The sequence below is a fragment of the Penicillium riverlandense genome (genome assembly GCF_028828495.1).
Source record: "Penicillium riverlandense strain IBT 135883 chromosome Unknown utg000007l_segment0_segment0, whole genome shotgun sequence".
In the NCBI taxonomy this organism is placed as follows: domain Eukaryota; kingdom Fungi; phylum Ascomycota; class Eurotiomycetes; order Eurotiales; family Aspergillaceae; genus Penicillium; species Penicillium riverlandense.
Window position 1 is genome coordinate 597,368 of NW_026643198.1, and position 19,376 is coordinate 616,743.

Below are 19,376 nucleotides of genomic sequence, written 5' to 3' on the forward strand. Positions count from 1 at the left end.
CCAGCATCTGAGCAGAACCCTCGCTCGCCAATATTCACCGAATCCCCAGCATCTACAAGTCCTCGCCCTCGGCCCATTACCCATCACGATGCAACCTCAGACTTCCAGACCGCCTGGGATATACCTACGCCACGCCATGAGGAAATCAAAAACACACGACATAGTCCTCTAGGTCTCCTCCCCATAGTTATTTACACCTTGGACTGCCGCTTCTCCAGCGCCCTTCTCCGCGTCCTTAACGCCTTCGTCTCCTCCCGCAGCGCCAATCCCATCATAATCTCCTCACTCCCACCGCCAACCACATGAACTCTTGCGTCGCGACTGATCTGCTCGATCCTGGCCCCCTTGCCAGCCTTGTTATACCCGGCCCCGCCGAGAATCTGCTGCGCTTCCCGAACACTCTTCTCCAGCGCTCGCGTAGACATGACCTTCAGCAGCGCCGTCATGCCCCCGATATTGACGTCGTCGACGGGCCGGTCCTTGGTCAGCTCCAGGATATTGACGAGTTGTTCCATAAATGCGTAGGCGGGCTCGATCATCAGTCCGAACTTGAAGATCTTGGATTGAATCGCTTGCTTCTGGATTAGCGGCGAGCCGAACGTCTCGCGCTGGATGGCGTAGTTGAAGGCGTCTTCGGCGCAGACGCGCGCGAGACGGAGAGATGCGCATGCTAGTGAGAGGCGCTCGGGGTTGAAGTCTTAGGCTGGTGAGCATCTTTCAAGTTCATTAAGGGTAGATATACGTACTGGACATGATCAGTTGGAAGCCCTTGTTCTCTTCCCCGATCAGGTTGTCCACGGGGACGCGGACATCGTCCAGCTCAATGAAGGTCGATCCTGTCGGATGTCATTTAGATTTGGGTCTAATAACCTAGGGCAGCACCTACCACTCGCATTCACACCAGAGTTATACATGCGCCGGCGAGTCACGCCCTGCGCGGCCAAGGGAATGACCAGCAGGCTGATCCCCGATCGGCCGGGGCCGCCAGTCCGGACAGCGGCGGTGCAGTAGTCGGCCCAGAGGCCATTGGTGATCCACTTCTTTGCGCCGTTGACAATGTAATGGTCACCGTCGCGCTTGGCCGTGGTGCGGATATTGGCTACATCGGAGCCAGCTAGAAACCGTCAGTTGGTGGCCCATGTATCCCCGCAAAAGACACAATACACAGTAGACATACCATCGGGCTCCGTAATACCTAAGCAGAACCGAATATCCCCCTTCGCAACACCGGGCAACCAGCGCCCGCGCTGCGCGGGAGTCCCAAATCTCGCGATAGGCGGACACCCAATACCATTCCCACCCCCGAGACCCCAGATGACGCCCACGAACCCCACGCGGGTCATCTCATCCGCCACGGTCAGCGAGCACCACGTATCCCACTTCTCACGGGGCACATTCCCCGGCAGGGCCAGACCGGCCGAGTCCTCTTCGGAGGTGAGCGGATGCACGATCCCAAACCCCAGCTCACAGTGCCGGCGGCGCACGAACTCGGGCACTTGGCCCGCTGCTTCCCATTCTTGTGCGTAGGGAGCGATCGAGGTGTCGACGTACTCGCGGACAAAGGCGCGCAGGTTGTGGTGAAGGTCTGTGTAATAGGGGTTTGGAATGTCGAGTTGTGGGAGGAGGGGTTCGCTGTATGGTGCTGTTGGGGGGCGAGTTTTGCGCGACATGGTGGTGGTGGTGATGAGTTTGTTAATGCATTATTGTAGTTATGGGACATGTATTTAGTTTTATGCGGGGAGCTCGGCTGCGCGTGAAGCTGGGGTTGCCCAGACCGAGGCCCGAGTCGCGATCTACAGTTGATCATTATTTATAGCTATAGGTTCTAGCAAAATTACCTGGCAAAACTCCTTTCAAAATCCAGGAGGATTAGATCTAGCGCCATCGGTTAATCCTTGCCGTCTCGTAATTTCTCTCCGAATAGTCAGTCCACTCCCTTCCAGACGAAAAAGGCACATCAGAAACCTTGCGCACCAAAAACGATACTGCCCGGCCGAGGCAGGGCAAATCCGCCTCTCCAACAAAGCTAACAAAATCTCCATCCTGGAAGTCAATAGTGCCGTCTGTTGCTGGTAATAAATCACGCCCTCCGACGTCTCGCGACACCTGAGCCTGAGCAGATACTTGCCGGATTGGACTTTTTCTCCCTTGGATTTCTTTGGCGTCTCTTGGACTTGAGAAGCTGGTGCCTTTCTTTTAGAACCCGGCTTGGAATTTTCTTGGGCCCAATCACCATACTGATCACTATCTTCGTTTTCATCTTCATCCGTAGAGTCGTTCCATTCGGATTCATCCTGATGATCAAGTTTGGAGCAGTTATGCCTCAAGGGCAGACTTCCGGGCACAAATGATCATAACCCCCTCCAAAAATCCGAAAATCAAACTCAGCTTGGAAAACTCCAGACATATCGGTGTGGTCGATATCGAGGCCTAGATCATCTGCCAGGTCTCTGTACTGCTGCTCAATATCTTCGCTATCAATGATGTAGCTGCCAACGGGTGTGAGACGCTTCAAACCTTTGGCTCTGCCCTTCGGCTGGGTAAGTGCGTTGAGGTAGTCTGTATGCATTTTCTCTTGCTCACTCTGCCGCTCGTTCTCCTTGTCGTGGAGTCTCTTCTTCTCCTCAGCAGCGTGTCCCTTGGCTTCCTTTCCACAGCTGCGGCATCCCAGCCCATATAGATGGTCTGAGTCTGTGGCCCGAAGGCCTTCTTATGGTGTAGACCCGCAATCTTGGTGGCAGCCTCGGTCATTTTCCCAGAACGATATTCGCTATATATCGGAAGATACAGAGGCATCGCTTTTCATGTCGGAAACATACAGATGCTCTTCCAAACCTAATCAAATGATTATCTAATCTATTAATGGTTAATTCCGTATTTTAATATCTGTTCTGATGCCGAATGGTATGGAACTAAACACCGAGGCGGCTGAATAAGTCGTATGTTTATGCATTGTTACTGTCACTCATACTAGGTCTGACATAAAATTAGTAACAGTAGGTTATGACTCATGGCAGGCTATTCAGTGCCACAGTTTTACTATAGATGTGTCTCGGGTCTCGGCTATAAATTTTTACTTGTGTGGGGGTGCCTTGGCGGTGCGAAGAGATATTATTATAAAAGGACTAGGCCTATTTCGCGGGCGTAAAACATTGCCCTTCCGTGTCTACGAAATTAAAGATGCATCATTTGCCGACCGAAATTATCCTGGCTGTCGCCGCAAAGCTGGAGAAGGAGAGGGACATTAGTGCGCTAGCACGGACGAATCGCCGCGTCTTTTCTTGCCTCGAACATTTTCTTTATTGTCGCAATGCCCAGTATTCTCTTGGCTCGGCACTTCAATGGGCTGCTGTCAACGGTCAGGAGCAAACAACAAAAAGAGCAATATTGGCTGGCACTCACGAAATAGATGAGGCCCGAAGGGTTCACTGGATTGGTCAGGCCCTATGTGCGGCCGCGGCGAACGCGCAGGTCATCGTGGTAAAACTTCTTTTAGACGCAGAAGGGGCAAATGGAAATTTCAGTTCCCTCGATGATCGCCGAACACCACTTCATTTTGCGGCAACCGCAGGGAACAGAGCTATTACAAAGCTCTTGTTAGACACACCGACGGTGAAAAACAGCCCAAGAGACTGCAATTCCCTCACACCGCTATCATTGGCTGCTGGAGGTGGCCGTGAATCTGTTGTAAAGCTTCTACTAGATTCCAATGCGGAAATCGACTCGAGGGACGATACTGGACGGACACCGCTATCATTGGCTGCTGGAGGTGGCCGCGAATCTGTTGTAAAGCTTCTTCTAGATTCCATGGCGGAAGTCGACTCGAGGGACTATACTGGACGGACACCGCTATTATGGGCAGCTGCCAAGGGCCACCACTCTGTTGTCAAGATTCTGCTAGATTTCAAGGCCGATATCAACATAAGAGATAATATTGGCCGAGCACCGCTATCCTGGGCAGCTGCGAAGGGCCACAAGTCTGTTGTTGAGACTCTGCTAGAGTCAAGCCCCGAGCTTGATCCAAAGGACAATAGTGGGCGGACCCCGCTGTCATTGTGTGTTGCCACCAAGGGCCGTCAGACCGCTCAAAAAACTAAGAACCGCGAATCGATCGTCAGGCTTCTACTAGGGTTAGGGGCCAATCTCGAATCGCGGGATGATTCGGGCCGAACAGCGCTCTCATGGGCTACCGAGTCTAAAGACAGTGAAGCCATCGTCCAGATTTTGCTAGATTCTGGAGCAAACATTCTTTCAATGGACAATTATGAACGAACACCGCTCTCACGGGCAGCTGCTAAAGGATACGAATCTGTTTACAAGCTTTTTCTACGTCAAAAGAGGACTGATTTGGATTCTATTGACGCTGAATGCAGCCAATCATTACTATGGGCCGCGAGCAAGGGCCAGCGGGCTATGGTCGAGCTTCTACTGGATTCAGGAGTCCAGATCGATTCGACTAATTCAAATGGTCAGACACCACTGTCAGGTGCCGCCGAAAAAGGCTACGAGTCTATTGTTGAACTTCTCCTCAAGCTGAAGCCTGAGATCGATTCGAGAGATAATGATGGCCAGACACCACTAGCATATGCCGCTCAAAACGGCTGCGACTCTGTTGTTCAACTTCTTCTCAGATCAAATGCGGATATTGATTTGAAAGACGGTCGTGGCCAGACAGCTCTATCACTCGCCGCCAGAAAGGGCTATGCGTCTACCGTCAAGCTTTTACTAGAATCAGGAGCCCAGATCGATTCAAGAGATAATCGCGGTCAGACATCACTATCTATTACCGCTCAAAACGGCTGCGACTCTATGGTTAAACTTCTTCTCAAATCAAACGCGGATATTGATTCGAAAGATGATCGTGGCCAGACACCTCTATCGCTTGCCGCTGAACGGGGTAGGAAGTCAATCGTCGAGCTTCTACTGGATGCGGGGGCCGAGATTGATTCGAGGGATTCCAATGGTCGAACACCTCTGTCATTGGCCGTTAACTCTTTGCATGGCGAATCCGTTGTCACGTTCCTTCTAAATACGCGGAAAGTGAATATTGAATCAAGAGATAGCAACGGTCGTACGCCGCTATCATGGGCTGCCGGAGGGTACTCCAGATCCAATATCGAAAATCTGCTGAATTTGGGCGCCAAAATTGACCTGGAAGATTATGATGGCCGCACACCACTATCATGGGCAACCTCCTGCGGCCTGGGGGTCAATCTTGTGAAGATTCTGATAGGAAAGGGCAGTGCAAAAATCGATTCAAGGGACAATAATGGCCGTACACCATTATCATGGGCCGCATCTGCATTGTCTGGCGAGGATTCTATCAGGTCATTGGTAGAGACGCGGCAGGTGGAAGTCGACTCGAGGGACAACAGTGGACGTACACCGTTATCATGGGCTGCCTCTTCCTTTCACGGCAGTCCTATTATCAGGCTATTGCTTGAAACTGGAAGAGTGGACGTCAATGCACCTGACAACAATGGTCGTACACCATTATCTTGGGCTGCCTCTTTTCATAGCCACTCCAATATCATGCTCTTGCTTGATGCAGGAGTGGATGTCAATTCAAGAGACAATAGTGGCCGCACACCGTCATCATGGGCTGTCAAAAATGGGAACCAGTGCATCGCCAATATCCTGGCAGATGCGGATCTCTAGCAAGAATAGACTGTCATTGGTTTGAAGGATAGCTCACAAAAATGGTATTGAAAATAGAGAAATTCACGATGCAATATGACGAGACAAGGATGGTGTCGGACTATTTACTGTACTAAGCTAGATGATGTGTATAAAACGAATGTGGACGAAGGCTGCGTGTGTGGTGAAGGAGGTAGACAGCGACCTCACCAGATCGCCAGGCTTCCTACTCTGTTTGGATCATTTGCAGAGAACATTCCACGAGGTTCCTTAAGAGGTTTACTGTATTATAACGATGACTCATTTATTACCGTTCATGCAAGACGATGTACAATCTGCGAGTGTATACGGGGGAATCTGTTTTCGAATATAGCAGTAGCAAAGTGGCGTTTTTCTCAGAACGTAGCGACAGTTGGAAGTGGGGTTTTCGGGTCACTAGTGAGCGGTCAGTCAGTATGGTATAGTCGTAGACCCTCCGTTTCCCAGAATAGACCTTGTATTTTATATGGCGTTGGCGAGACCTTTGTATGCTGTATTTAATGCGAAACAGCTATCCACATTCTACCTCTCGTGCCCCTCGCAATCTCTTACCTACCTCAGCTCAATTATCGAGAAACGAAAACCTTTTGAGATGCTACTTCGTTTACCAAATGAACTGCTGCAGCGCATCACAAAGGATCTGGAATTCGCAGAGCATATAAATGCTTTTGCTCAAACGAATACCTGTCTCTACAATCTCGTCAATCCCTACCTTTATCGTTACGATGTACAACAACTTGGAAGCTCGGCATTATTGTGAGCTGCAAAAAGTGGGCAAGAAGCGACAGCTCAAAAATCGCTACATCAAGGAGCTCATGCCCAATCTCTATCTGAATTCGATGAAACGCCCCTATCGTTAGCGGCACAGAATGGACATGAGGCATTGGTCAAGCTACTACTTGCAACAGAGGGCGTCAACCCAGACTCCCAGGATTATGACAGACGGACACCCTTATCGTGGGCGGCAGAATATGGGCATGAAGCAGTGGTCAAGATACTAATCCCTACGGAGGGAGTCAACCCAGACTCTAAGGATTCCGACGGACAGACACCACTATGGTGGGCGGCAGAACACGGCCATAAAAAAGTAGTCAAACTATTGCTCACCGCGGAGGGTATGAACCCAGATTCTCAGGATTCTGATGGACGGACGCCCCTATTATGGTCGGTAATGAATGGACGTGAGTCAGTAGTCAAGCTACTACTCACTTCGAAAGGTGTCAATCCAGATTCTAAGAATTCTCAAGGAGAATCGCCACTATCGTGGGCGGCACGGAATGGAAATAAAACAGTTGTTAAGTTGCTTCTCGCCACGGAAGGTGTCAACCCAGACTCTGAGGATTCTAAGGGACGGACCCCCCTATTGTGGGCCGTACGAAATGGACAAGAGGAGGTAGCCAAGTTGCTTCTCGCTACGGAGGGCGTCAGCCTAGATTTCGAGGATTCTGAGGGACGGACGACGCTTTCGTGGGCCGCATGCAATGGACATGAGGCGGTAGCCAAGCTTCTACTCGCTACGGAGGGCGTTAATCCAAACTCCGAGGATTCTGAGGGACGAACGCCGCTTTCGTGGGCCGCACGAAATGGACATGAGGCGGTGGTGAAGCTCCTACTCGCTACGGAAGGCGTTAACCCAAACTCCGAGGATGCTGAGGGGCGGACGCCGCTTTCATGGGCCGCATGCAATGGACATGAGGCGGTAGCCAAGCTCCTACTCGCTACGGAGGGCGTTAACCCAAACTCCGAGGATTCTGAGGGACGAACGCCGCTTTCGTGGGCAGCACGGAATGGACATGAGGCGGTGATGAAGCTCCTACTCGCTACGGAAGGCGTTAATCTAGACTCCCGGGATTCTGACGGACAGACGGCCCTGTTGTGGGCGGCAGAAGGAGGGCACGAGGCGGTAGTCAAGCTACTACTCGCAACGGAAGGCGTTAGTCTAGACTCCCGGGATTCTGACGGACAGACGCCCCTATTGTGCGCGGCAATGAATGGCTATGAGGCGGTAGTCAAGCTACTACTCGCTACGGAGGGCGTTAACCCAAACTCCGAGGATTCTAAGGGACGAACGCCCCTGTTATGTGCGGCAATAAATGGCTATGAGGCGGTAGTCAAGCTACTGCTTGCAACGGAAGGTGTCAACATTAACTCCCAGGATTCTAAGGGACGAACGCCCCTGTTATGCGCGGCATTGAATGGCTATGAGGCGGTAGTCAAGCTACTGCTTGCAACGGAAGGTGTCAACATTAACTCCCAGGATTTTAAGGGACGGACGCCCCTATTGTGCGCGGCAATGAATGGCTAAGAGGCGGTACAGTCTGAGTCGAAAACAGATTCCCCTTCGTACACTCACGAATTGTTTCCTGAACCCTAACTTGAAGCGCGCTAATCTGGATTTGGTCAGTCTATAAATAATCCCTGCTTCGCTGTATCGTATCGAGTGGTTTCGCTAAATGAGTCATTGTAAGATACTGTAAATCTTAATAGAATCGTGTAGAATGTTCCAGGCAAATGTACCTCCTAGAGTGGAAGATCTGGAAGCCTGGCAAATTCGTTGCCCATTCATTCCTCCTTCTTCACGCACGCAGCCTTCGTCCACTCGTTTTACTGTCACTCATTTAACTGCATATCAAAAGAGGGCTGTGCTAGTGCTATAGAGGACTGACTCTGGTAGGAGAACATGCTTCTTGTTTATTCCGATGGCTACCCTCCTACAATCGTCATTCGCTACTAGTGTCTGTCGAGAAGCTGACAACCCCACATAGTCTGACGGATCTCCCAGAGTTTGATTGAGTTTAGATATGAGTGGAACTCCGTACCACATCGATTACACCTCTTAGCCTAAAGAGTTCAAACCATGAGAACGGAACTCCTAGTACGCCCCGACCCCAGGATATTTCCGCAGCCCCTACGACACGCGATCCACGTGTAGCCCCTATCGTTCTAGTACACCTAAGAGTGGATTCGAGGCAGCAGTCCGAATATACACTCACTAACTGGGGACCACTCACTACGACCTGGACCCCACCCGCTTCTTATCAGTCAATCAACACAGACCATCTCTAGATCGGCCGCCGTAGCGATCCAGAAGATCATCAGGCTACCCGGCACTAGGCAGCCCTCCCCACATGATTTGCAGATCCACTACAGGATTCCATAGAATTCCTCCGATGTTTTACATGCATAGTGTAATTTTTCGTAGCAGGGTATTGTAACATACAGTACGCAGCGCATTTTACTGCGCCCTCAATTTATGACGGCCAGCTCAAAAAATGATCCGCGCTAACGCCTTGGCAGTGGGGCCAGGAAAGAGTTTCTCAGTGTATATTGGTCAAGGCGATTTCGAGAACGACTGTACTGAGCAAGCACATCAAGCATATCCGCAGCAGAAGCTCATTTTTACGGGTCGATCTCTGCCATTGCTCGGATGAGATAAAGTCTCTTATCGGACCTGAGTGGATTCAGTAGCCCTCTGAAGTTCTTTGCACGTCCGAAACCTTTTGGAACTTAAAGCCGAACAGAAGCTGTTTATGTTGAGTGCCCAGATCATTGTAACGTATAGAGACCAAACGTCAACCTTGTGTGTGTGTTTTCCTCGCTCAAGAACAAACTCCCCTCCCTTAGGAACCATCTCCGGCGTGAGATATGCTTCTGTGCCGACCAAAGTTTCTGCCAAGGCCTCATAGTTGGCGATTCCGAAGTCACCAATCTTGAAGTGACGGAGGTTATTTTTTGCCGTATAAAGTATGTTGTTCTGGCTTAATGTCCCGATGGATGATCCCATCTTCTGCGAGTCGTTTGAGTCCCCGTAGGGTGTGCTCAAAGACGACTTTAGCCAACGACTCAGGAGTTAGGCACACAGTCAGGTACATTTATAAGCAAAGGGTCTTCTGGCCAGCACTAGACTCTCTTCAAGTCTCCCGACTCCCCCTCCGATCTTTCCGCCGATCTTTCCTCCCTACCGCTCCAGTATCCCTGCATTTCCCACCGTCGAGAAACCGCACTCTGCTGACACGGATCCGAAGTTGGATTCCAAAACTTGCAGTGAAGGATAGCCATGCCAGCCTCAAAATCAGCTGCAGTGGGGTCTGGAAGATGCCATAACAAATCAAGGCTTCCCCAGGGCATCGGCCCATCCCGGCCGTGGACGTAGTTAAGGAGATTCTGCTCAGGCCAGAAGCCATCGAATAACTCCGGGCGGCCAAGGACGGCAAGATAGAGTTTGAAAAGTTCTGTAGAAGGTGAGAGCACGATCACACCAGCATTAAAATAGTCGCGATTGTCTTCAGCGGCTAGGTTAGGAGGAAAGCCGAATGGCCTATAAGCAATATCGGGCGTCGAAGCTAACACATAGCTACTAGGAATCGGGGGCAAGCCGGGGGCAAGTGGATTTGTCGCATTCTGATTGACTAGGAAGCGCTGAGAAGCAGGGTCTTCGAAGATTGCGTCGAGAGGACGAGTGATGACCATATCTGCATCGAGCAAGGCCACTTTTTCGAATGGCATTATGCTAGGATCGAAGACTTGTAACTTGTTGAACACTTCTTGATAGCGGCCGACCTCAATTTCGATAGAGTGTTCCATATCCTCAACCTCGACGACTATCGCACCATCATCCCGTAGTCGCTGTCGCTTGCTGTCGCGCACACCTTTGGTGACCAGAATCACAATAGAAACTGGACTGCTGAATTTTGTACACTCTGCATGGAGTAGCTGATAAATCAACGTCCGAGCTCCTACATAGTACATATGTTCGTCGTCCTCAGCATCTTCCTTCGCCTCAAATTCCGTACCAATAAATATGGCGACAGCGTAGCGGGTCCTCGAGGGTTTCTTTGTAGTTGGGGGACTTGGGGTGGCAGTCGGAGTGATTATTGAATTTAGACTCAAGGTAGAATGGGCGTAGTCGTCAGGGCGAGTATAACCCTCGTGGCCTCGGTAAATCGCTACGGTCGTTGAGTGCCGAGAAAAACTGTATAGTGCGATACACAAGGTAAAACTGATCATTAAGGAAAAAGACCATCTCGTGTGCGAAAACTTGCCATGGATATTCATGGCGGGCGCCTTGTCTAACGCCTACTGCAGTACATTTCTTGGACGCAAATTCGAGATTGTCTCTTTTATATACACGAAAGGAATCACTAATTTACAGTGTTGGCTTCTATTTGCTATAGTACCTAAAATTCAATTGTACCCGAGACCCAGAGGGGCTTAGTTCTCTTTGGAAGGGCCCAACCAGCAGCGCGTATAGTACATTGGGCCCAACTGGGGACCATAGACCGCGACATAGGACCCATAATAAGCAGCCCTAGAAGTCTGATTCTACCCAAAAGCCTGCAAGTGACCTCTATAATTTATCCTTTATCCCTACGGATAGACGTTCTCGTCCCCAAGTCGGGACCCCAGCAACTGCCTACCGCATGTCATCTTCGCCGAGAGTGTGCCCCCTCACATAATCCATTATTATGATTCAGGGATCTGCCCTTCAATTCAGCGGAAATGAACTGAGTTAGAATAATTAGACCACGGGTATACGTAGTTAGTTTATCATGGGCCCGTCTACCAACACCGTTATATTCCGTCTTTTCGCACCAGGTGGGTGGGGTGAACAATAGTTGGTCTGTCTCAATAATAACAGACTTGGTAACGAATGAGAATTTGCGAGCTAGGCCTAATGGGTAAAGGTATCATTGCCGGATATTCCGGGCCAACTGCACCGACCGACGTCCGCCAAGTTCTCGTAGGAGGTCAAGGAGGCCCGTGTTGCCTGAGAAGATCGGGATTCGCTGGCAGAGGCCTCGTTATATGCAAGTCGGTCGGTTGTTTGCGCTAATCACGGACAAGATATCATGGACGCATTTACCAGCAAGATGAACAGTTTAGAGCTCTGCTTGGGCTGCCTAGCGCCCGACTTAAATTACTTCTGGCAGACGGTTAAATACTCTTTCCGCCAAAGGGGTCTAGCACGTGTGTTCCGCTAAAATAGACAAAAACATGCTACTCTCATCATCCAGATCCCCAGCTAGATACATACTTTTTGATCCCGTTTTAATCAATAACATCAAAACTCGTTCCACAGTTGCTCGTAGCCCTTGGGTTATCCACAATCCTAAAAGGGCTCCCAATCAACTCAGTCGCATAGTCTACAGTGCTACCGTGCGAAAGCTCTAGCGAAGGCTAGTCTATAACGACCTTGGCTTCGCGAGCTACCGCCGCGACGTCTTCCTCGCCCTCGAAGACGGTGTCTTCTTCAACGTCGATCTTGGATGCGGGCTCCAGGGACATCAGGTACTGGAAGCCATGGCAGCCGCCGCTAGTGACCGTGATGCGGAGGTGATGGTACGGGTTCTCTGACCCTGTGGCAGGGAGGGAGGACGTGGCAGCGTCGGAACCACGCCACCAGCGATAGCCGCAGCCTGCGGCATTTCTGCTATTGGCCAAGGCGGTTTTCAGGTTGCGATGGAGTTCTAGCTGGCCCAGGATTGGGACGGGATAGTCAGAGACAATTGCATAACTTGCTTCTCGCGTACAACGAAGCTCCGCGTAATTGCAGATGAAAATATATAAGAAATGTCACATTCCTAGCCTTACCCTGTAGTCCTCCTTGCAGCCTACGATGTGGACCTAGAAGAAAATTATCAGCGACAAACAATGCCTTCTAAACTTGTATTAATTCTCACTATAGTTGCCGTGTTGCCACAAGCGGTGCTTTCTGACGCGGCTACCATTACGATTCTCGAGCCTCGCGATGCCTCGCCCCAATGTACCTTCGAGGGGAATCAGGACTTCTACGGCATCGGTGTGCGCCTTGGTTTCTACTTGCAATGGTTTGTAGGGCTCATTGCTTTTACTTTGAATACTAAGGATTCTTCAACACAAGCGGAGGTACAGTCTATCTTTCTGCTAGCCAACTTCATCGCTCTCCTTGTACTTCAATCGCAAAGGGCGTCTACTACTAATGTTGTTGTCCCGATTCTCCTATTCTAACTTATATGTTCTTTGGCGGCAGTGTCACGGCCGTGACGAGCGCCGCTGTCTCACTACAAGGTTAGAGAGGAAACCAGCTTTGTCCCCAGAAAATTGCCTTCATCGCTAGGCAGACATTCGTCCTATTGATATCTTTCTGTTTGTTGATATACAGCTTCTATTTCTAGTGTACCGGCATTAGGAAATTTAAACAATTTCTAGCTGAGTGTGGTGGCAATTTTGTCTTTCCAGTGGCACACCGAGTGTCGGTTGATAAAACGACGGTCGGTGTAGTGCTAGGGTTACTACTCTTGATTGCCCTGATTCTAGCTATCTGCCTTATAGCCTACAAGTGGCTTCAGGGGAGCCTTAGGTTGTTTGAAACCTTGCTTCCCTATGCTTTTCGTTCTAGAACGCAAAGGAGAGAAACCGTAGAGTAGAAGGGAGATATTAGAGTCCCATGGGACAAAGAACAGCGGTATGGTCCCATTTTTGCTATTGTGCATCTACACGAGATGATAACACGTCGCAGAGTTTGGACAATTGCTGGAACATCGTTAATCACATTTGCACTACTATAGTCTATCCTTGGCATCGAACTCACTCTGAAGTGGAACAGAGTTACGGGTGTCAACAATGTTGAAAGCACAAGTCAGCACCTTATTAAGAGTTCTATGATGACCTCTGCTGACTTTTGGGCCCCTAGGTCAATTGATCCCGTTCATTATTGGAATTGCGTCGCTTCCCTCCACTATTTGGTCAGCGCTTGAGAATTGGCAAGGCTGGAAGCGAAGGAGCTTAGCCCTACTGCAGGCTGAAGAGGTATGAGGTTTCCACGTGCCTAGTCCTTGAGCATGCTGCTAATTCGAGATATCAGCCGGAGATTCGATCTAAAGCAGAAGGCTAACTATCTGATGCAGTAGCAGCTGGGTGCTGCAGGAGACTCTCTCGGATCTCTTTCAAAGATAAAGTTCTGTGGCTTTGACGAGGACTAGATCCCTAGCATCTGTCCTCGCTCAATCTCCAATCTCCAACTAGGCCAAACCAGGCTCAGCAATTGTCTCCGCCGGATTAGCCAAATGACTGGTGATCTGCATGCGCCTATTATTCAAGGTGGAGTGGCGTCGCACATGGTCGATTGAACAGCGGCATGCCTGATGGAGAACTGTATAATGCATGGCCTGGATTGAATACGAGGATAGGATTGGATAGTGGATTAGACCAACAGGTCCTAGGCAAAAACGAATTCTCCAATCTCGCTTAACCTTTTGCATGGGATGAATATTTTTTCTTTTGATACCTCGTTTATTTCTGTATTCATTTCGTGCTTCTTGCTGTGTGAGATTATCATTAATAGAATTGACTTATTGAGACAATGGCATAAACATATATTCTCTGCTATGAATGCAATAGAAAAACTAAGTAAACAAGTACACTCAACAGGACGATGGAAGTTGCTACCTAGTCCAAAACGCCAATGTGGCAGAAATATTACTAACCAACCTTGCTTCGTGCAGGCTAAGGGTGGAAACACGTTGAGGTTTAGTGTGTTCGTTAATAGTCCATGAAATTCTCTATCAACCAGAGTGTGAAGTTCATGGCGCTGGTCGGTTCTATTCTGTCTCCATGTCAATAGTCCCAATGAGGGAAGCTTCTCTAGGGTCGATAATCTTCTGTCAGTGCAATTATCTACCTGGTAATTTACAATATGATCCAGCTGCTGCATTCCTAGCGCTTACTCAGCTAACCGCCACTGTCTATTATGGAAACTGGCGCCCGATGTGGAATTTACATGTCCATTTTCCACTCCGACAATTCCCGCCTGTCTGCCCTATAAATACATTCAGAATAGCTAGTCTGAATAGCATCGATTTCATCATTCTCCAATGAGACTACTAGGTAGAATTACTAGTGCATACGCCCATCAGACATCCTGACATCTTCACTCCCTCATCCCTGGTTAATGCGCGTTTATCTATTATTGACGTCCTAGCACCACTTGGATTTAGGCTGACTGAAGAGCTGTGCACAATGGCCCCAAAGCTGGGGACCGGGGTTGTTTGGGGTCAGGCGTCCAGGACCTTTTTTTAGTGGTTGTGGTCGGGTCCTTGGGCCCTATGTTCGATTACATCTTGTCACGGGCCAGACCCCGTATTGCTTTGCGACTTTCTCCGTTCCGTTCGTGCTTCCCTCGCCGTATTTAAGCCCACGCTGTGAGTACGGTGGCAGATAAACCAGTTTTACTCCTGCGGCGGCACACATCTGCCCAATCCGCTCAGTATGGTGAAACGACGCATTGTCCATGACTAGTACGAGTTTTGGCTCCGGTCATCTTCCGCAGTGCTGAAGAAGCTGCGCGATAAAGTCCTCAAACATAGCGGCATCGGTTGAACCGCGAAAGACACGCGAGAGAACGATCCCATCCTGGGCATATGCAGGCAATATCTGATACCGCTCGTCGCGGTGGAACTGTGACACCTGCATAGGGGCCACACCAAGTGGTGACCAGCCTGTCCGTCTGAAGCCGATCCGTTTATAACATCCTGATGAAGGTGAGTGGGTGCCTGAGGTGTCAGCGCCCACCGCCGTTGTAGATAGACCTTTCCCTTCTGGGAATCTAGGAATACCATCATCATCTCTCTCCGCTTCTTCTTCTGCTCTTCCTAGTGATCCCCGATTCCAGGTCTTTGCCATGCCGGTCTCCGACTCCCCCTGAGCCACGACCGTCATCACATCCAGATTCATCAACGTAAACAAGGTGATATGATTGGAAGTCCGACAAATTATGAAGATAGACCTCTCGCAATTCTGTGTTTTGCTCTTTGGCTCTCTGTCGAGCTGCCTTCTTGGTCCACCCTCTGGAAGCGAGAGCCCTCCTAAGGCTAGATGTTGTTGCTAGTGTCTGGAATTCATCCCATAGGAATATGACCATCTTATCGAGGTAGAGACAGGGCTTTTCCAGTAGACGATCGCAAACTGCTTCTAGCATCGGCGGCGTTATGCTTCGTCTCCGGCCAATACGGTTCCGGGGGGCGTGGACGCTTCCAAACAACCGTAAGTTCCTGCGAACATTTCTAATTGTACGGTCGCTGCATTCAGCTGCATCAGCCATTTCAGACGTTGTTAGTGACTGGCTCTGTATCATATCCCGAATCAAATGTAGCTTTGAGAGGGGGAGTCTTGGTGCCATATTGTACAAATTCCCTTCGAGGTTCTCCAGTTACTGTGATGGGAGGATGTCTGGAACCTGTAAATTCAAAAGCTAGGCAGCAGGATGGGCACAAACGATGTTGCCTGTCAAATACAGTATTTTTCGCCATCCTCCTGTCATGTAAAATAAGATCTCTATTCTTAGAAAAGAAAGATTGACAGCTAAGCCAAATATAGAGTAGTGTGTTTCAAGATAGGGTCCGAGAAACAATACGTGTGTGCACGAAGGGGAATCTGTTTTCGACTCCGACTGTAGTCAAGCTACTGCTTGCAACGGAAGGCGTCAACATTAACTCCGAGGATTCTAAGGGACGAACGCCACTGTGGTTAATGGAGAATATGGGCATGAGACCGTAACCATACAACGAGGCTGCCAATGTAAACTGTTACGGAGGTTGTCTTAGTGCCAGCCATTGCAATGAAATCGTTGCGAGATTCTATGGATCCTTTCCGTATCATAACAATAACTCATTTGTTACTACTAGCCGATACGATTACAGGTGAACAGGGATTATTGAGAAAATAACCAAAAATAGATTAGTGTGTTTCACGTTAGGGTTCGGGAAGTAATACGTGAGGATATAGTGGTATATCTGATTTCGAATATCGCTGTACCTTACCTCATTCGCATCCTTCTCAACAAATACCCAGTTCTTATAAATTCTTACCGCCTTTATAGAACGGGCTTAGTGAATGTTGTGTCCATTCCTTTTGGCCAGCAAATGGCACGACAGGTGGCTGTGGTCGACCAGAACAGCTTGTACGGACGACAAGCGTTCTAGGGAGCTAGTTTGGTAGCGAATAGCTCAAAATTAAATCAATAGTTTGATTAGAATAGAAATTTATATCTAATAACCATAACCATATGTGCCGGCATCGGAGGACGACCAGATATCCCCTGAAACACTGCAATCACTGTTGATGCTGTCCTGGACCTTTGAAGAGACAAAGTCTGTGAAGTTCCCCGTCCTCCCATCCGGCGAGGTATAACCATAGGTTGCGCATGGACAAGGGTTATCGGCATGATAGTACCCTTCAATGCCTTCGTTATCTTCTGTATCACTCATCACTTGATCAACACCAGGCATGTAAACCAAGTCCTTAACAACGCAGACAGGCACAGTATAAAGACCGGGCTGGTCGACTGCCACATTGTTGAAAATACTGCTCGCGGATGAAAGCCCCCCGTGGCTAAGGTTTTGGTGAAGTTTTGATCCAAGTATGTGAAGTTGAACCCATGCTGCTGCTGACCCCATATTGAGGACGCCATGATGTCCCATCCAGTGATGTTTTTGCCATTGTAGTTGAGTGGTTTAACCCATGAGTCCGACTCCGAATCCTCACTGCTGGGTCGTGTGAAGACAGACATGCCCGGAGGACCACCTGGACCGAATGTGATGTCACACGCAGCATAATAGTTCCAGCTGGGGTCATTGGTCCAGTGATCTTCGCAAACCGTCTGGTTGAATCCCCACGTCTTACCATTGTACTGGACATTATCGCCATAGGGTATAAACAAGATGTAGGCGTCGTTGTCCGTAAGGGCTTTAGTGATGAACTGAGCGACCATGAGTTCCTCATACCACCCAGTGATATTCGCTCCGACGCCGTCCGTGTTGAAGAATTTTGTAACCTGATTGCCGACCCAAGCGCCACCGCCGATAACTTTGCTGATGCCGGCCTGGCCGGTTTCGTTGGTTTTAAGCAGAACATCGAAGCCGTTCTGGACCTGGGAAAGCATGTTTTGGGCGCCAGCCTCGTATTTCGAGTTCTGTTCGAACTCTGTATCTGTGTCTGAGGGGTTTGCCGCCAGGTTGCCTGCATTGCCGGCAAGCCCAAACGCATTTGATGCAACGATCGCTCCCGCGACGAGGAAGGGCGTGAACGCCGCATCAAGCACTGCGTCGAGGATAACAAATCCGGCGATCATGAGCCCAATAACAGAGGAGACAATGCTCATGATCTTGGTCCAGGTCTCTGTTGCAGCAGGCACCCAGAAGTTGGAGGTGATGGTGTCAAGTTCACTGCCTATTCTGCCGCTGACGTCGGACACTGACTGATATAACGTGCTGATAAAGTTGATAAATTCGACGACGGCCGTCGTCATAATCACTCCTCGAATTTCGTCTGCAGTGGGGTCGCTACTGCACTCAATATTTAAAGGTGGCTCGCAGTTGAAATTGCTGTTGGTTATGTCGCATGTCTTGCCGTTCGCATCCATGGCAGGTTCAAAGTCCGCCTGAGCCTGGTTCACTAAGGCTTCAAAGCTGTTGATGTCATGCTTGGCCAAGTACGACTTTAGAAACGAGTCCACTTGGTAGGCTTCCCATTGCTGCTGATCAGGAGTGAAGTCTCGGCTGGTGCAGTTGGCTGCAACCGGCAAACCGCATGGCGGTACGGCCACGACGTCTAGAGGATACGTCTTGTTGCCACCAGTGGTTGGACCAGCTGTATCAGTAATAAGCAGGCCCGAAATCATCAGTGAGGTTTGCATGTCGGCTGTGACGTTCAGAAACCAACTGCCATCCGGTCGCTGGATCATCTTCCCACTGTTATCCTTGTTGCCGGTAATGCCTGTGCACCCGCTGCCCTGGCATTGAGCTTTCATGTCGGTCAACTTGGCCCCAGCGCCGGTAGAGATGTTCCAAATGGAACCTTCTGGGCCCCAGCCAGTACCTCCGCTCGCGATATCGATGTACCCTGTAGGGACCGACATTTTTGTTTCGTACGAGTAGTCGCTTGATGAGCAGATACTTGGCGGAGCTCCCACCGTGAACTGAGTAGCCATGCTATACATCTGTGTAGCACGTGAGGTTGTTGAAGTAGGATGTACACTGCTGAAGGTCGTTGTAGTAGAGTGTACACCACTCCAGAAGGTTGGAGAAGCTCCAGGTATGTGGGGAGAAGACATTTCGTTTTTTCCCCCGGGTTTGTGGGCCAATGTAGAATAATTGCTGTTCAAAACAAAAAGTAGATGATGATGAGAGGGATATATAGGGGTGCTTTATATGATCAGTGCCGACCCCAATGCATCGAATATCCTCGCCATCCTTCTATCAATTAGCCTTGTCATAGCCTCGCCGACCCCCACGGCATCAGAGCCACAGCGTAGCATCGCATGACTCAAGACTGAGACGCTAGAACACTTTTTTTGGCTTCCATCCTTCATCGTATTTATCAGAATGATTACGTTTGAACGGGTAACTTGGGGGACAAAACAGGGCCGAAGCAGGCTAATACCAGTATCATCCAAGTAGGGCCCTAAGCACTTGGACGTGACAATCTACAACAGAGACGTTGGAGAAACACACCACTTTTCTTCGCTTTCTACACCATAATTCTACATTGGGAATAAAGAGAAAATCTAGACAACATAATACTATTGTCTTGCAAGGGGAAATACTTCAGAATGTAGATCAGGGGGAGCAATGCTGCATAAATCTGGGATGTGGGAGATGTGGGGTCCAACCACATTCTAGTTTCAACTTTAGGCGTCCCGGATAGTCCCGTGGCAACATTTTATA

At 49.6% G+C, this 19,376-nt stretch overlaps 6 protein-coding genes across 6 annotated transcripts; 2 read left to right on the forward strand and 4 right to left on the reverse strand.

Annotated features, from left to right (window-relative positions):
- Positions 1-191: 191 nt before the first annotated feature.
- On the reverse strand, positions 192-1,670 carry N7474_007821 (acyl-CoA dehydrogenase family protein; the record flags this gene model as incomplete). Its single annotated transcript, XM_057199231.1, has 4 exons — positions 192-697; positions 747-836; positions 887-1,114; positions 1,178-1,670. 4 exons carry the CDS (start codon positions 1,668-1,670, stop codon positions 192-194), a joined length of 1,317 nt encoding a protein of 438 aa, XP_057049932.1.
- A 1,510-nt stretch (positions 1,671-3,180) lies between these two features.
- N7474_007822 (ankyrin repeat domain-containing protein) lies at positions 3,181-5,658 on the forward strand (the record flags this gene model as incomplete). The annotated part of the gene is made up of 1 exon (XM_057199232.1): positions 3,181-5,658. The coding sequence occupies one exon, from the start codon at positions 3,181-3,183 to the stop codon at positions 5,656-5,658; it is 2,478 nt and encodes an 825-aa protein (XP_057049933.1).
- Positions 5,659-6,401: 743 nt separating this feature from the next.
- On the forward strand, positions 6,402-7,926 carry N7474_007823 (ankyrin repeat domain-containing protein; the record flags this gene model as incomplete). Its single annotated transcript, XM_057199233.1, has 3 exons — positions 6,402-6,531; positions 6,645-7,854; positions 7,914-7,926. 3 exons carry the CDS (start codon positions 6,402-6,404, stop codon positions 7,924-7,926), a joined length of 1,353 nt encoding a protein of 450 aa, XP_057049934.1.
- Positions 7,927-9,576: 1,650 nt separating this feature from the next.
- Positions 9,577-10,683, reverse strand: N7474_007824 (uncharacterized protein; the record flags this gene model as incomplete). The annotated part of the gene is made up of 1 exon (XM_057199234.1): positions 9,577-10,683. The coding sequence occupies one exon, from the start codon at positions 10,681-10,683 to the stop codon at positions 9,577-9,579; it is 1,107 nt and encodes a 368-aa protein (XP_057049935.1).
- Positions 10,684-11,853: 1,170 nt separating this feature from the next.
- Positions 11,854-12,404, reverse strand: N7474_007825 (uncharacterized protein; the record flags this gene model as incomplete). Its single annotated transcript, XM_057199235.1, has 3 exons — positions 11,854-12,147; positions 12,268-12,300; positions 12,357-12,404. 3 exons carry the CDS (start codon positions 12,402-12,404, stop codon positions 11,854-11,856), a joined length of 375 nt encoding a protein of 124 aa, XP_057049936.1.
- Positions 12,405-16,918: 4,514 nt separating this feature from the next.
- On the reverse strand, positions 16,919-18,568 carry N7474_007826 (uncharacterized protein; the record flags this gene model as incomplete). Its single annotated transcript, XM_057199236.1, has 1 exon — positions 16,919-18,568. The coding sequence occupies one exon, from the start codon at positions 18,566-18,568 to the stop codon at positions 16,919-16,921; it is 1,650 nt and encodes a 549-aa protein (XP_057049937.1).
- Positions 18,569-19,376: the final 808 nt, after the last annotated feature.